The 18,384-nt window shown below is 34.3% G+C and overlaps 2 protein-coding genes across 2 annotated transcripts; both read left to right on the top strand.

Annotated features, from left to right (window-relative positions):
• Positions 1–2,608: 2,608 nt before the first annotated feature.
• LOC109792093 (uncharacterized) lies at positions 2,609–3,529 on the top strand. The gene has a single exon (XM_083071561.1). The coding sequence runs from the start codon at positions 2,609–2,611 to the stop codon at positions 3,527–3,529; it is 921 nt and encodes a 306-aa protein (XP_082927687.1).
• A 76-nt stretch (positions 3,530–3,605) lies between these two features.
• On the top strand, positions 3,606–4,577 carry LOC145956005 (uncharacterized). Its single transcript, XM_083071560.1, has 3 exons — positions 3,606–3,854; positions 4,089–4,220; positions 4,335–4,577. Exons 1-3 carry the CDS (start codon positions 3,606–3,608, stop codon positions 4,575–4,577), a joined length of 624 nt encoding a protein of 207 aa, XP_082927686.1.
• Positions 4,578–18,384: the final 13,807 nt, after the last annotated feature.

Here is an 18,384-nt window from a genome sequence, read left to right as displayed (position 1 = left end):
CTTCATTACACATGAAGATACGTAGGAGCAAGAAATAAATCTTGTCGAGCCAAAAAAAATATATTATTTTCCTTTTTATATAACAATAATAATTTTAACTCTTTTATATATATATATATATATATATATATATATATATATAATGATAGTTTAGTTAAATAAAATATATTTGATCATTTTAGTGAGATAAATATTTTATAAATTATTAATAATTAGTTTAAGTAATTAAAGGTAATCGTCTTATGACGAACGTTGTGAGGTGCTAATACCTTCCTCACACGTAATCGACTCCCGAACTCAAAAATTTGGTTTTCGTAGACTATTTTCTATTTTATGGTTTTTCCAATGTTTTTCCTTAAAAACAACATTGGTGGAGACTCCTCTTTTTCAATTTATTTTACGCCGTCCCGTCGTGACCGAGGTTGCTACAGAAGGCGACTCCACTGGGGACAATTTTTGAGAGTCAAGCCTATAATAATTAGTTAAACTAATCATTAATAATTTTTTTTAAAATATTTATCTCACTTTTATTCTATTTTATTTTTTGTTTATGTTCCTTATTTGTTGTTTGTCTTATATGCATGAATTATATAAATATGAGTTGTGTAATTTGAACTTTAAAGTAGAAGAATTTTATTTTTTTTATATCATATGTGTTGTGTTTTGTATATTGGATAGTGTAGGATTGCTCCCTTCACACACTTCACTTGCACAATTTCACACACATTTATGAGTGGGGTCCTATGCCCAGACTTGAGTGCAACTTAGGATAGTAAGAGGTTGAGTAGTAGTAACCTTCTTGATGAACATCTTGTTTGGTTATTATGAAGGCCTCAGTTAGAGTTTGATCCTTTCAAGGGTATTATCACCTCTAATAGTTTACCTATTATTGTGACTAATATCCTAAGAAGGGTTATTGGCTCTAGGAACCTGTTTTAGAACTATAGTCCCACCCTTTTGAGAGGAACACGTGTTAGTAGTCCATAGAGTTTTCAACTTAAGGATGCCCTTATTAAGTATCACACGAGAAAATTCACATTACACATCATACATTTATCTATTAACTTTTATCATATCTCACGCCCCTTCAATATGACACTCATAAAAAAAAAATTATTCATGCATGCATGCATTCATCTACATTTCATAATTCATACATGATATGCATTTTACATCTTTGCATAAAAAAATAGTATTCTATAAAATCATTCATACAACTTTAAAAGATTGCAATTGTCATCATCATTAACATTTTTGTTTCTTAAAGAAAATAAATAAAGTTCTCTCGCATAATTCAAAGTAAGATCATTATCCCATTTAAGCATTTAGTCTAAAATGTATCTCATAACATCCAATATTTTCATAATTTTTCATGACATTCACGCATAAGCATTATTTAGATTAAGTAATCATGTCAGGTATATTCATTAGGCATATCATCGTCTTTTCTTGTCATTCTCCATAATTGCATTCATTCTCACTTCATCATCGCGAATCAAATGCATTTGTTTCTCTAAAAACCAAAAAAAAAAACAAAAACAAAAACAAAAAACATTTTTTTCATTTCAAATTCTTCACTCCAACATTATTCTTTTATACATGCATTTCATAGTAAAATAAAGGTCTAATTGATTGTTCATTCATGTCATTTACAAAAAAAATAACCGCATTTGATTATTTTCTTTTAAAGAGGATGTCAAGCAACAAATTTATGCAATGTCTCAAAAGAAAAAAAGAAAAATAGGAAACAAAGAAAAATGGGAAAGAACATGAAATTATTGTTCTCACTTACATTTAATTCTCAATCGAGAAGATGAGCTCTTTGACAAATTAACTTGTCAATTAACATGATTTTAAAACCATTGTTAACCTTTTGAAGTATTTATTTCATTAACTTGCATAACAAGTTATGTTGTTATCTTCACTGTCATAAATTGTCTTTGTCCCATTACATCTCATAGTTTCCTCATTATTCTTCCAAAAATAAAGAGTTTGTCCTCATAAAAAGTCAGGTCTGTTGGATGATTCTCAATTAGCAAGTTTGACAATAAAAATTTGAAGATTTCTTATCGGGACAAATTTATCATTTTATGAGTATCTGTCCAACCATCTACCACATTTAATGGAGACAAGTCCTATGAGCAAAAAAAAAAGGTGAAAAAATGTAAAGTCCGTTAGACTGAAAACCCAAAAGGGCGGTCTAAGCAAAAGTTAGGACAAACAAAAAAGAAAGGATACAAAAAAAGGAGTAATGTGGAGTCCATTAAGTTTTGTCTTAGGATTAACCTTTAAAAAATAAGCAGTCAAGATTTGAAATGATATATGACCATGTTTCCCTATCTCCAAAATATATATATCACTTGTCACCCAAATTTGTGCCTAAAAGTGAAAGTTTTCTTCAATTTCCTCCAACAAGGCTCACCCTCAAAACAAGGACAACATGATGCATCTGGAAGAAAAGAACAAGCAATCTATTACTTGAGCAAAAAAGTTTACAGATTGTGAAAGAAGGTACTCTTTGCTATAGCGAACCTGTTGTGCTTTGGTTTGGGCTACTCAGCGTTTAAGACAGTACATGTTAAGTCACACTACTTGGTTAGTGTCCAAGATGGATCCGATCAAGTATATATTTGAAAAGCCTGCTTTGACCGGTCGAATTGCTCGCTGGCAAATGTTGTTGTCAGAGTATGATATTGTATATGTAACCCAAAAGGCTGTTAAAGGCAGTGCATTGGTTGAGTATTTGGCTCATCAACCGATAGAGGATTATCAATCAATGCAATATGATTTTCTAGATGAAGATATCATGGCTTTATTTGAGGAGGGAGAGTCCATGAATGGAGAGAAGTGGACACTGTTATTTGATGGAGCGTCTAATGCACTAGGACATGGAATTGGGGCAGTGTTGATTACTCCCGAGAACCAATTAATCCCTTTCACCGCAAGGTTGGGTTTTAATTGTACTAACAATGTGGCAGAGCATGAAGCATGTGCAATGGGGATTCTAGCAGCTTTAGAGTTTAAAGCTAAGGTGTTAGAAGTTTATGGAAACTCAGCATTGGTTGTTCATCAACTCAGAGATGAGTGGGAAACTCGGGATTCTAAATTAATTCCATACCACTCATACATCAAAAATTTGATAGAACAGTTTGAAGAAATAACTTTCCATCACATCCCTCGTGAGGAAAATCAATTGGCTGATGCCCTAGCTACACTGTCTTCGATGTTCAAGATTAGCCAAGGGAAAGACGTTCCACTGATAAGAATACAAAATAGAGGTCAACCCGCATATTGTAAAGCAATAGAGGAAGAACCAGACGGCAAACCATGGTTCTATGACATCAAGTGCTATCTAAAAGACAGGGAGTACCCTCCCGGAGCTTCAGAAAATGACAAGAAAACTTTAAGGAGATTGGCAATGAGTTTCTTCTTGGATGGGGAAGTACTTTATAAAAGAAATCATGACATGGTATTGCTCAGATGTGTTGATGCTAAAGAAGCTATGGAAATCATGATAAGAGATCCATGAAGGTTCATTCGGAACCCATGCAAGTGGACATATAATGGCAAGGAAGATCTGAAGATCTGGCTATTATTGGTTGACCATGGAGGCTGATTGCTGTAGCCATGTGAGGAAATGTCACAAATGTCAAGCATACGCTGACAATATCCATGCACCACCAACACCCTTGAATGTTCTGGCTGCACCATGGCCATTTTCAATGTGGGGAATGGATGTGATTGGTCTAATTGAACCAAAGGCATCAAATGGGCATCGTTTCATCCTCATAGCTATTGACTACTTCACTAAATGGGTCGAAGTAGCTTTTTATGCTAGTGTGACAAGAAATGTGGTAGTCAGATTCATCAAAAGAGATATAATTTGTCGATACGATTTGCCGAGCCACATCATTATTGATAATAGAACTAATTTGAACAATAAAATGATGAAAGAGTTGTGTGATAATTTCAAAATTCAACACCATAATTATTCATCATATCGTCCTAAGATGAATGGGGCAGTAGAAGCAGCAAATAAAAATATCAAGAAAATTGTTCAAAAAATGGTGGTAACTTACAAAGATTAGCATGATATGCTTGCTTTTGCCTTGCATGGCCATCGCACTTCTGTTCGTACCTCTACTGGGGCAACCCCATATTCTCTCGTGTATGGCATGGAGGCTGTGCTCCCAATTGAGGTAGAAATACCTTCCTTAAGGGTATTGGCCGAAGCCAAACTTGAGGAAGCTGAATGAGTACAAATTCGTTATGATCAATTAAATCTCATTGAAGAAAAAAGGCTAAATGCCTTATGTCATGGTCAATTATATCAGAGAAGGATGAAAAGAGCTTATGATAAGAAAGTTCATCCTCGAGAGTTTCAAGAAGGAGATTTGGTGCTCAAGAAGATCTTACCAAACCAAAAAGATCACAGAGGGAAATGGACTCCAAATTATGAAGGACCTTATGTGGTGAAAAAGACATTTTCAGGAGGAGCTTTGATCCTTACAAATATGGATGGTGAAGATTTATCGCTTCCTGTAAATTCTGATGCAGTAAAGAAATATTATGCCTAAAAGAGAGGAAACAAATAAAAGAAAGAAGAGCTCGTTAGGCTGAAAATCTCAAAAAGGCGGCCTAAACAAAAGTTAGAGCAACCTAGTAGACTGCAAACTCCAAAAGAAAAACCTAGGTAAAAGCTGGGGTGAAAACAAAAGGGGGGCAAGGAAAAGAAACCGAATAAAGCATTGAAACCAAAACTTTAGCAAAAATCCTTGTTTCAAACAACCTTCAAGCACACATTTGAGCCTTTGTATCTTTTCTTTCATATCCATCTCATCGACCAGTGTTACAATCCGATAAAGTCCATACAGATAAAAAATTGGTTGCTTTTTTCTTAAAGTTTAGTCTTAAGACAAAACAATTGAACTCATCTATCAATGTTAACACGATTGCTCAAAAAAAAAACAAAAAAAAATACAAAAAAAATACAAATGCTCATAAGACTTGCACACCCATTATATCATGAAGAGAAACAAACATCCAGTGCAAAATCTTCTATTCATCAATGTTCATTGATTACTATGCTCAATAATTATGAGAATCATTCAAAAGATTAGATTGGGAACAAATCACAAGTCATGCCTTCCTTTGATTCCCCCTTACCCAATTAAATGAGGCATTCATTCTATGTCTTATTCCTCCATCAATTCATACATCAATGTTATTTCCTTGAGTCAGAAAACAAGGCAATCACATTCATCATTGTCTCCTATTCTACCCCTGTCTTTCAAGACTAAATTGGGACAACCACTTCAAACTAGGGCAAAGGATCTAATTTCCATTTCATCACCTTGACTTTCAATTGGAATAATTGTCTAATCCAACTTTGTTCCCTATTTCTTGATAAACTAGGGCAACTCAAAATACTCCTTTTATACCGGGACAAGTTCTCAACCATCATCGCATTTTCATTCCAACCATATAATCCATGTGTCTCAAGTTTAATCAAGTCAATGCCTGTATCACCCATATTCCATCATTCTAAATACGGGTTATCCTTCCCATATGTGTCATTATTTGATTCTATTTACTCGAGTCTGAGGTGATGTAAATCATTTGCCTCACTTGTTCAAAGTCCAAGTTAGTCTACATTCTTCCACCTTTCACTCCATTAATTTGACATCAAACTGGGGCAGTTGCTCAGTCTCTTATTCCCACCAGGTTCTCAATTTTTGTCATATCTTGGGGTAGTTTGCTCTATTTTCTCTATATCAAAATAAAGTCACGTTCAAATATCCTTTTTGAATAGTCTTCCAAAAAAAATCATGTGTCATTGTTATGCATGTTGATTAAATGATGTTTCAAAGGGAATAACAAGATGGTGATAATCACTTAATTGATAAGTTAGGCCAAATGAGTCTCATTTGATTCTAGGTGAGATAAGCTGGAAAGGATAAATTGTGAGATCATTTTTCAAAGAATAAAAGAACAGGATTTCATGGATTTGAAAAGAGGATAAAAAAAAGGTGAATAATTGAGACACAAAAAGGGCTTTGCATGAATTTTCTTTCTCTAAAGAAAATAATCATTTTATGGTTTTCTTTGAAAAGAAAAAAAGACAAAATGAAATGTGTCTATGACACCTCATAAGCATTCTAACACCGAATCAAGCATTACATCATATGAAGCGTTCGTTCATGTCCAATGCTCACTTGACATCCACTTTATTTGCATCAAAGTTTGGTACTTTTCTAATACATGCATTTAAATTCATCACTTCATCACTTGCATATAAAGTCTCACACTTGTCTGACATCTATATCATCTATGTTTGAGTTTGACACATGTTTGACATTCATTACATCATAGTTTGGTACATTCATTCAAATCCAATACTTGTCCAACACCCACATTATTCACATTAATGTCTAATACTTTGTTTAACACATTCATTCAAGCCCAATGCATACTTGTCATTTGCATCACCAAAATTTTGGTCCATCCTTAACTCATGCATTCAAGTACAATACATGCTTAGCATCCACAGCATTTGTACCAAAGTTCGGTACTTATCATGCACATGTAATCAAGTAACATACTTGCATAACACATTCATTGAAGTTTATTATCTACTTGGCATCAACATTGTTTCCATCAAAATTCTCACTTTTACATTCGGGTCCCCGCGCCCATGTTTTGAGCTCCCACGCTCACTCTTTTATGATTCGAGCCCCCGCGCTCACTCTTTAATGTTTCGGGTCCCCGCGCCCATGTTTTTAATCTTTCGAGCCCCCGCGCTCACTCTTTTATGATTCGAGCCCCCGTGCTCACTCTTTAATGTTTCGGGTCCCCGCGCCCATGTTTTTAATCTTTCGAGCCTCTCGCTCACTTTTACGTTCGGGTCCCGCGCCCATGTTTTGAGCCCCCGCGCTCACTCTTTTATGATTCGAGCCCCCGCGCTCACTCTTTAATGTTTCGGGTCCCCACGCCCATGTTTTTAATCTTTCGAGCCCCCGCGCTCACTTTTACGTTTCGGGTCCCCGCGCCCATGTTTTGAGCCCCCGCGCTCACTCTTTTATGATTCGAGACCCCGTGCTCACTCTTTAATGTTTCGGGTCCCCGCGCCCATGTTTTTAATCTTTCGAGCCTCGCGCTCACTTTTACGTTCGGGTCTCGCGCCCATGTTTTGAGCCCCCACGCTCACTTTTTTATGATTCGAGCCCCCGCGCTCACTCTTTCATGTTTCGGGTCCCCGCGCCCATGTTTTTAATCTTTCGAGCCCGCGCGCTCACTTTTACGCTTCGGGTCCCCGCGCCCATGTTTTTAATCTTTCGAGCCCCCGTGCTTACTCTTTCATGTTTCGGGTCCTCGCGCCCATGTTTTTAATCTTTCGAGCCTCGCGCTCACTTTTACGTTCGGGTCCCCGCGCCCATGTTTTGAGCCCCCGCGCTCACTCTTTTATGATTCGAGCCCCCGCGCTCACTCTTTCATGTTTCGGGTCCCCGCACCCATGTTTTAATCTTTCGAGCCCCCGCGCTCACTTTTATGTTTCGGGTCCCCACGCCCATGTTTTGAGCCCCCGCGCTCACTCTTTTATGATTCGAGCCCCCGTGCTCACTCTTTAATGTTTCGGGTCCCCGCGCCCATGTTTTTAATCTTTCGAGCCTCGCGCTCACTTTTATGTTTCGGGTCCCCGCGCCCATGTTTTGAGCCCCCGCGCTCACTCTTTTATGATTCGAGCCCCCGTGCTCACTCTTTCATGTTTCAGGTCCCCGCGCCCATGTTTTTAATCTTTCGAGCCCCCGCGCTCACTTTTATATTTCGGGTCCCCGCGCCCATGTTTTTAATCTTTCGAGCCTCGCGCTCACTTTTACGTTCGGGTCCCCGCGCCCATGTTTTGAGCCCCCGCGCTCACTCTTTTATGATTCGAGCCCCCGCGCTCACTCTTTCATGTTTCGGGTCCTCGCGCCCATGTTTTAATCTTTCGAGCTCCTACGCTCACTTTTATGTTTCGGGTCCCCGCGCCCATGTTTTGAGCCCCCGCGCTCACTCTTTTATGATTCGGGCCCCCGTGCTCACTCTTTAATGTTTCGGGTCCCCGCGCCCATGTTTTTAATCTTTCGAGCCCCGCGCTCACTTTTATGTTTCGGGTCCCCGCGCCCATGTTTTGAGCCCCCACGCTCACTCTTTTATGATTCGAGCCCCCGTGCTCACTCTTTCATGTTTCAGGTCCCCGCGCCCATGATTTTAATCTCTCGAGCCCCTGCGCTCACTTTTACATTTCGGGTTACTACACCCATCACATTTTACAATATGAGTTCCAACACTCATCACATTTCACATTTTTGGGTTATGAATACTTATTCACGATTAGTGTCTTCATGCACATGATATTTATGTCAGGGATCTTTTGCATTTGGATTTTGCATCCAATATTTCCATTAGGTTCACGTCAATTGTTTTTGATCTTTGTGTTTCATATAAACTCCTTTCTTGACTTCTGTGGTAATTATCTTCCTCTTCATGCTAAAGTTTAAAGTACACGCTCTAAAAATTTTATCTTATAAATAAATAAAGGATTAAGTGGATGCGACATCGTCTTAATCATAGTAAGGGAGACACAAGTTGTGACAATTTGATGTCTTAAAAGTATTTTCTAAATCAAACCTACTCTTGGGACAAAATTGGAGTTTATATCTTTACTTACATTTTAATACGATAATATGAAAATTGTATTTTCATATTTTCTATTAAATTTAAGTAAAGAGGTACTCACTCTTTTAATGTTTCACGCCTCTATGCTCACTCATCGTTCTTTTGAGTCCCTGTGCTCACTCTATCAATCTTTTGAGTCCCTGCGCTCACCTTTTTAATGTCTCGAGCCCCCGCGCTCACTCGTCTAATGTTTTGAGCCCCCGCGCTCACCTTTTTAATGTTTTGAGCCCCCGCACCCATGTTGTTTAATGTTTCAAGCCTTCATGCTCACTCTTTTAATGTTTTGAGTCCCCGCGCTCATGTCTTTTAATGTTTCGAGCTCTCGTACTCATGTTTTTTTAATGTTTCGTTTCCCTCGCGCTCATGTTTCTTAATGTTTCAAGCTCAGGGACGAAATTGTGTTTTTTTTACTTATATTTTACTACGATAATATGGAAACAAGAGTTGTTTATATTATCTAGTAAAATTAAGTAAAGAGGGGCAACTGTAGTAACCCAATTTCGTCCGGGAAATGTCAATTTTGTTTAAAAAAAAATAGCAAAAAGGTATATACAAGAAAGAATAAAAAAGACAAAAATATGGAAGCCAATTGTAACGCCTCATTTTTTATATTTTTATGGGGGGGTAATTTAGTAATTTTCATATGATTTCAGAAGTCCAGAACGGACCGTTCCAAAACTGGAACGGGCCGTTCCAACCTTTCAAAAAGACATAAAATTTCAAGCCCAGAACGGGTTGTTCCAACATTGCAAAAAGCCCTAAAATTTCTAGCCCAGAACGGGCTGTTCCAAAACAGGAACGGGCCGTTCCAACCTTCCAAAAAACCTTAAAATTTCTAGCCCAGAACGGGCCGTTCCAAAACTGGAATAGGTCGTTCCAACCTTACAAAAAGCCCTGAAATTTCTAGTCCGGAACGGGCTGTTCCCAGAAACTGGAACGGCCCATTCCCAAACTGGAACGGGCCGTTCCAACCTTAAAAAAGGACCTGTAATTTTTAGCCCAGAATGGGCCGTTCTCGAACTACCAAAATACCTAAAAATTTTAGTCCAGAACGGGCCGTTCCGAAATTGGAACAGCCCGCTCTGAAAATGGCTGTTGTGAGTAAAATTGCAATCCCGGAACGGGCCGTTCCGGTCCCTCCTGAAAGTTTATAAATAGCGGACCTTCCCCTTCCCAAAGACACCACCCACACACACATCTCTACCTTGGACCTGGGGGAACCCAGAGGAAGAGACCAGCGAGTTACCGCTACTGTAGCGAAGAATTGTGAGTATATTAAACTCACTTCTTTTTATTTGTTTTATTTTTATATCTGTCATTAGTCCTTATTTAAATTCAAAATGTGATCAAATATAGTGTTACAATATTTAATGTAATTATTTAAAATTATTGTATTAAAAATTTTATTGGAGGAATGGTTAATTAGATGTGACATCTTTTTAACCTTTGAATTTAAAGTACAAGTTGTGACAGCTTATCTTTAAATTTTTCCTCCAAAAACAAAAATGTTCAACCAAGAAATTTTTTAACATCATAACATCTCTAGCAATAATTATAATTAAAATTTTATTGAATTGACTTTGGTGTACACCTTAGTCAATTTTATATTTTTAGGTGAATGAGCTGAGACAGTTGAAGAATCCTATATTTAACAAAAATAAAATTTAATTAAAAATATCAACACACAAATATTTTCTACCAAAGAACTACGTGACTCTAATTCTTCATTACACATGAAGATACGTAGGTGCAAGAAATAAATCTTGTCGAGCCAAAAAAATAAAAAATATTATTTTCCTTTTTATATAACAATAATAATTTTAACTCTTTTATATATATATATACAATGATAGTTTAGTTAAATAAAATATATTTGATCATTTTAATGAGATAAATATTTTATAAATTATTAATAATTAGTTTAATTAATTAAAGGTAATCGTCTTATGACGAACGTTGTGAGGTGCTAATACCTTCCTCACACGTAATCGACTCCTGAACTCAAAAATTTGGTTTTCGTAGACTATTTTTTATTTTATGGTTTTTCCAATGTTTTTCCTTAAAATCAACATTGGTGGCGACTCCTCTTTTTCAATTTATTTTTCGCCGTCCCGTCGCGACCGAGGTTGCTACATGTGTAAAGATTGTTGCATTGGTAAGTCGCATGTTCTACCATTTTCTGAATCATCCACCATGTATAATTCTCCACTTCAACTTGTTTATAGTGATGTTTGGGGACCCTCTCATTATGCCTCGCGAGAAGAATTTAGATATTATGTTCATTTTACTGATGCCTATTCAAGGTATACATGGATAAATTTTATGCATAATAAATTTGAAACTGCACATCATTTCAAGCATTTTAAAACCATGGTTGAAAATCAATTTGGGAGCAACATTAAAAGGTTTCAATCTAATGGAGGAAAAGAATTTTCCAGTCTAACAAAACTCTTTAATGAAAGTGGCATCATACATAGAATCAGTTGTCCTCACACTCACCAACAAAATGGGTCTGCTGAGAGAAAGCACAGACATATTACTGAGATAGGTTTAACTCTCTTATCTTCATCTGGTCTTTAGCGAAATTTCTGGGCTGATGCTTTTAGTACTGCAATTCATGTTATAAATAGACTACCTACACCTATTCTTGGACAAAAATCTCCATATGAAGTATTGTTTAAGAAATAGCCAAACTATCTTTTATTAAAACCTTTTGGTTGTACCTGCTATCCTCATCTAAGACCGTTTAACAGCCATAAAATGGATTTTAGATCCTCTCAATGCATTTTTATTGGTTATAGCATGCATCATAAAGGATACAAATGTCTTACAAATAATGGCAAAGTTATTATATCCAGAAATGTGATATTTGATGAAGATACATTTCCTGGTACATTTTCTGTCAATACTAACAACATTGTAGGAATATCAAAGTCTCAAGTATTTCCAGCAATACCAATACAGATTGTGTCGTCTCAAGTATCTTCATTCAACATTGTTCCATCATTCTCTTCATCTGTTGAATCCCTTGAGAACTTCCAACCTACTTCCAACATTAACGATTCAAATGCAGGTCTTAGTACACTCCTTCAAATTCAAACTCACCATCAGCCACCATCGGAATACCAGCTCCCACACAAATTGCCACGTCAGAAACAACTCAACTTCTGGAAAACCAACACCCTATGATTACTAGAGCTAAGGCTGGTGTTTTTAAACCTAAAGTCTTTCTTGCCACGTCTGAACCAACAACTGTCGTCCAAGCTCTTGAAACGAAACATTGGAAACAAGCCATGCAAGATGAGTACAATGCCTTGATGAAGAATTATACATGGGATTTAGTCTCATTACCACCAGGAAGAAAAGCAATCACTTGTAAATGGATATTCAAGAACAAATATAAACAAGATGTTTCCATTCTTAGACATAAAGCTCGACTAGTGGCTAGAGGATTTAATCAACAGCAGGGGATAGACTATACAGACACCTTCAGTCTGATTTTCAGGCCTGTCAGCGTCAGAGTAGTCCTTGCTCTGGTTGTTTCGCAAGGCTGGCCAATTCATCAAATAGATGTGGACAATGCCTTCCTAAGTGGAGAGCTACAAGAGGAGATATACATGCTTCAGCCACAGGGGTTTCATAAAGGGAATTCAGACACTGTTTGTAAACTAAGGAAAGCAATTTATGGTCTGAAACAGGCTCCGAGAGCTTGGTTCCAGAAACTAACCATAACTCTGATACAGTTGGGGTTTAAACAAGCTAAATTTGACAACTCTCTTTTCATCTCCACATCCAGAACCACATCAATATATATATTTTTTTATCTATGTTGATGATATAATCATCACCAGCAACTCATCTATAACTATACAAAGTCTCATTCAGAATCTTCATCAATTCTTTCCTCTCAAAGACCTTGGCAAACTTCATCACTTCTTGGGAATAGAAGTTAACTCAGATGGTGCAGGTGGCATTCACCTCTTTCAAACCAAATATCTTACGGATATTCTTGACAAACTCAACATGTCTAATGCCAAGTCTGTCAAAACACCAATGGCACCTGCTTCAAAATTAAAAAATGATGGTACAACAATATGTCAGGACCCGAGCTGCTATAGGTCGACAATTGGCGCTTTGCAGTATCTGACCATTACCAGACCCGATATTGCCTACACAGTCAACAAGTTATGTCAGTTCATGCATACTCCTCTTGAAGTCCACTGGAAAGCAGTAAAGAGACTCCTTAGGTATCTTAAAGGTACACTGTAGCATGGATTACACTATAAGAAATCAAGTGATACTGAAATATATGCGTATTGTGATTCAGACTGGGCAAGTGATCAAGAAGATTAGAGGTCAACATCAGGAAATTGTGTGTATCTAGGACCCAATATTGTATCTTGGATGGCAAAGAAACAAAGAGTGGTATCACGGTCCAGCATAGAGGCTGAATTTCGAAGTATGGCAAGTCTAGTTACAAAAATCCAGTACATTCAAAATCTGCTTTTAGAACTTCATATCAACAGCAGAAATCAACCACTGATATGGTGTGATAATCAAGAGGCTGTTCTTCTCTCTATAAATATGGTTTTACACACTAAAACTAAACATTTTGAATTAGATTTGTGGTTTGTTAGAGAAAAAGTAGCTCAGGGAAAAATTCAGGTCAGGCATATTCTAGCAAAACTTCAAGTTGCAGATCTGTTAACAAAGGCTCCAAGTTCAACCATCTTCTTGCAGCTGAGAGACAAACTTACTGTAGATAAACAATCTACACTAAGTTTGAAGGGGGATAAAAAGGATATCAAGTTAGCAGTCTCTTGTAATAGATATAGCCTGTTAGCTCAATATGAATGAGGTGGAAATACAACTGTTATTCTTATGTCAGTTTAATTGCCTTCTCCTATTATATATAGAAACTCTTGCTTTGTATCTCTGTTCAGCTTTAGAATCAATATATCAGATGTTAAACAGTCTATCTTCTCTTGTGGTTCTCTCTAACATCCTGGCCACAAGAATTGCCATTAAGAGCTAGCATACTTTTTGCTGGTCATTTAATGGATTTTTACCCACATTTGATCTAAATGTCGATAATATTTTTATTGATATTATAAAAGAGTTATTGGATAATTTGTCGATAAAAGAGTTAGTGACCATATAAATGGTCACTAAATAACAAATTGAATGCAGTTAAAAGGTAACGTTTAGTCTAATAAATATTAGTATAAAATATTAAATTTTGATAACTTATTAAAATATATATAATTAGTGACTACAATTTATATCAATCAATATTGGTTATGATTAATATATTTTTACTATTTTATTTGAAAATACCTTTCATTAAAAAATTATATATAAAAAGAGAAATAAGATATTTATTTACTTTAAGAGTAAGTTGTAATAAATTTATTTTACTCAATAAATTATATTATATATCAAATTTTAATTATTCAACAAATAAATTAAAACTTATTAATGTATATATTAATTCTACAAATTTTTAAAAAATTTAAAAATTATATAATTCTTTGCTATATATATATATATATATATATATATATATATATAGAGAGAGAGAGAGAGAGAGAGAGAGAGAGAGAGAAAGGTTATAATAACATTGGTGTAAGTTCATATCACTTTATATGTTTATATCAAATTTTGTTAAAATTAAATAACAACTTTAAGGTAATTAAAGTGTTCATATTTTAGTATATTTTGAAGAATATATTACATCAATTTTATTTTATAAAAGTGAAGTATCAAATCATCTTAGATTAATATAAAATTTTGTGTGTATATATATATATATATATATATAATCTAAGAGTAAAGAATTTTCAATTTAATAATTCGATTTACAAAATTTACATTTAATATAAAGTTATTGAAATGTATAATACTTAATAAAAAATTTATCGGTGTTATTATAACCCTCCTTATATATTTATATATAGGGGGAGATCCTTTTACTCCAAGAGTAAGTTTACACAGACTTACTCCGTTTAATAACTCATATTTTACATAAAATTTCAACAATCCAACCATTCAATTTAAAGTTCTTAATGCATAGATCAAATCTCCAAATTTTTAGAAAATTTGACAATTATTTGATATTTTATTTCATTAATTCAAATTGACGGATAATCATAAAATTATTTTATACATTGATTCGAATTAATGAAATGAAGTATCAAATAATTTTTAAATTTTCTACAAATTTACAAATTTGATCTATGTATTAAGAACTTTAAATTGAACGGTTGAATCGTTAAAATTTGATATAGAATATGAGTTATTGAACGAAGTAAGTGTAGGTAAACTTAATCTTGAACTAAAAAGATCTCTCCTATATATATATATATATATATATATATATATATATATATATATATATATATATATATATATATATATATATGCCATTCATTACCACCTGAAGCATGAAATTCACATCCTTATTATTTAGCTTTGTAGCATCGACATGCGAATAAATAACTTAAAAACCATTTTTGTTATCGTAGTAATTAAAAACAACCTACAATAAAACATTTTCAAAAAAATAAAAATAAAAACTAGCAAAATTACTTTTCAGAAAAGCAATTTTTTATTTCATAAAAATAATATTTCTAGAACTGTTTTAACTACAAAGTAACATTAAAAAAATACTTTTCAGAATGACAATTGTTTTTCCTGAAAGTAATGTCTGATGGTATTCAACAAAACCAAATTCCAGACATATCACACTTTTAGAAAGTAATTGTTACATATCTAAACAAGTTTCAATTTATAACCTATATATACCTAAAGGTAAGTAAATAGTTTAAATAAATAATCTTAATTAATAATAATAAGTATACACATGTGTCAAAGTTAGTAGTATACATTTTTCTTATGTTTAGATAGGGATGGCAAAACGGGCCAGCCCGCCCCGTTTTGGCCTGCCCCGCCATTGGCCCGCTAAAAATGGGTCAGGCAAGGCCGGTCCGTCAACGTAAAACGGGCTGGAGATGCTGGCCCGTCTCGCAGGCCAGCCCGTATACAAAAATTAAAAAAAAATGGAAAAAAAAAATATATTTTATGTTCAAATAAAAAAAATTGTTACAAATAAATAAATATAATCATATGAAATTAAAAATACATACATATTGTACATAATATATATTCAATAAAAACAAATTACAAACTTAGAACAAAATCAAATAGAAATTAGCCCATTTACACCAAAATCAAAACCAAATTATAAACTTACACAACTTAATTTTTTGATAGTTCACAAAACAAGTTTAAATACAATTAATTAACTTTAAATTTTTATTTTAAGAATATTAAAAGCTCTCTTAGACGAAGATGTCTCTACTTTATTTTTTGATCATCTTCATCCTCATCTACATCAAAATAAAATAAACATAAAAATAATTAAATTTAAAAAAATATATATGCGGGCTGGCGGGTTGTGGTGGGCCGGCCCGCTATTTGACCCGACGGGTTGACGGGCTTGACGGATTGGCAGTTGAAATGATGGGCCCGACCCACTAATTTTTGGCGGGCCAACAGGCCGGCCCGCAGGCCACAACCCACTTTGCCATCCCTATGTTCAGAGTAGCATAATCTAAAGAAGCGTCGATTTATACGATTGAACAAAGGCCCAAGAATGGGCATGTCATTAATAATTCTCAAGCCCAAATTCAGTAACTCTCCTGGTAAGAAGTACTTGAGCCATTGCCAATATGACCACTCAAAATATCATAACGATCTTAAAGCCCAAATAGTTATTATATTTCAGGTTTTACTATTTATACTCCCCTTTGCTAAATAAACTATCATTCCATTTTTCTTATCTGAATTTACCTAAATAAATTGTTTTATTGTTTTTTTTTAAAAGATCACTTTCATATGGCATCATGGATCGCACTCTCTCTTCCCTCTCCCGTTTGGCCACTCTCTCCCTCCTCAATCTTCATGTTTGAATTCCACATTTATGTGTTTTGGTTTAAGACCCATGTAATACTTTTGTCACTTGTCAGTGAACCATGAACAAATTGTTTCTGAGATTCCATTGAACATGTTTTCATTTTTCGGTGATTTCACTTCATTTAACATTTCCAAAATTACTATTTACTATCCTAAACATTGTTCAAAAATACATTTTAGAACATTAGTTTTTTTTTTTTAAGAAAAACAACATTTTGGAGAGTATTTTCTTGAATATAGTGCACGAATGACATTAGAAAATACAATGAAATTATAGACGATACACAATGTTAAGATTGAAGTTTTTTTTTTAATGAACTAAATATAAGAGTGCAATGAGGTGAAATTCTTTGATAAATAAAAAGGAACAAATAATTATAAAAAAAAGCAAGTTTATATAAAAGGTAATTTTAGTATAAAGAATACTTATGATAACAAATATTAATAAATAAAATAGAAAAACGTGTTTAGCAAATAAAGAGTTTAAATAGCAAACGCCTTACAATTTGCCATCAGCACGATTTAATAAATTTGTCCCATTTTAAAATCCTACGTTACCCGTCCTAAACTCTTGGAGAAAATAGCCATTAGTAAAATTAAAACTTTTTTTTTTCTTTTGTCTTACGTTAACATAATTACAGTATTTAATCGAGAGTAATTTCTTTTGTACAATACTATCGAAAAAATTTCAAGTCTCACATCGACTGAAGATAAGATAATTACAAATTATATAAGTGAAGAGAATTCTTACTTTATAAACTAATTAATTTTATAATATTAAGTTAAACTCAAATACATTATTTTAAGATTATCCTCGATCTCAAGTTACAACAATATGTTGTGTTGTACAACATGGATCCATGAATAAATACAAAGTTGTGTGTATTTTCCTTACATTTACATCATACACGAGGGACCCATTTTATCGCATTTGAGATTGGAACGCATGAAATACGATACGAGGACTTCACGTCTGAAGTGGCATGCATGATGGATATTAATCATGTTAGTGTTTGGTTATTGAGTTGTCTGTTAGTGTTAATGTTATGCTTCTTCTTTTTCTTTTAATATACGCACACAAAATTTCAATAATTTATTCCCCTTTTGTATTATTCAAGCTATGAAGGACAATCATATATATATATATAGTGGCCTCATGTGCTCAAGTACTTGTCGCATTGTAAATGAGTAGTATATATTATTAGGTTTTTGAAACTCTCCTTCTCCTAGCTATGCCAATGCATTGCTATAAAATCTACAAGAAGAAAAAAATAGAACAAAAATTCAGATTTTTCTGATCGACAGAAAATCATATTCCGATTTTGCATGGTGAACATAAGATTTGTTAAATATAATTAATGAAAAATTCAAGATATGTTAAAACAATACTTAAAGGGTAACAAATTTTTATATTAAAATTATTTAAACATAATTATTTTTAATTAATGAATTGTGGCTAATAAACAAGCATGATGCTTTCACAAAAAAAAAAAAAAAAAAAAAAAAAAAAACCAAGCATGATGCATGGATTGGTCGATGTAGGATATATTGTTCTCCCAAAGGCCAAGCTTGGTTCTGATAATTTTTTATACACTATTGTTTGTGCTTATTAAGGGTATATATGGGTTGACTATCATTATGTCTCCACGAAGAAACCAAAAGGTGAAAGGACTGGGGCAGGATGAACTCATA

The sequence above is a fragment of the Cajanus cajan genome, chromosome 3 (genome assembly GCF_000230855.2).
Source record: "Cajanus cajan strain Asha chromosome 3, NIPB_CcT2T_4, whole genome shotgun sequence".
In the NCBI taxonomy this organism is placed as follows: Eukaryota; Viridiplantae; Streptophyta; class Magnoliopsida; order Fabales; family Fabaceae; genus Cajanus; species Cajanus cajan.
The sequence above is the reverse complement of the archived record's forward strand: the minus strand, read 5'-3'. Positions and strand labels throughout refer to the sequence as shown.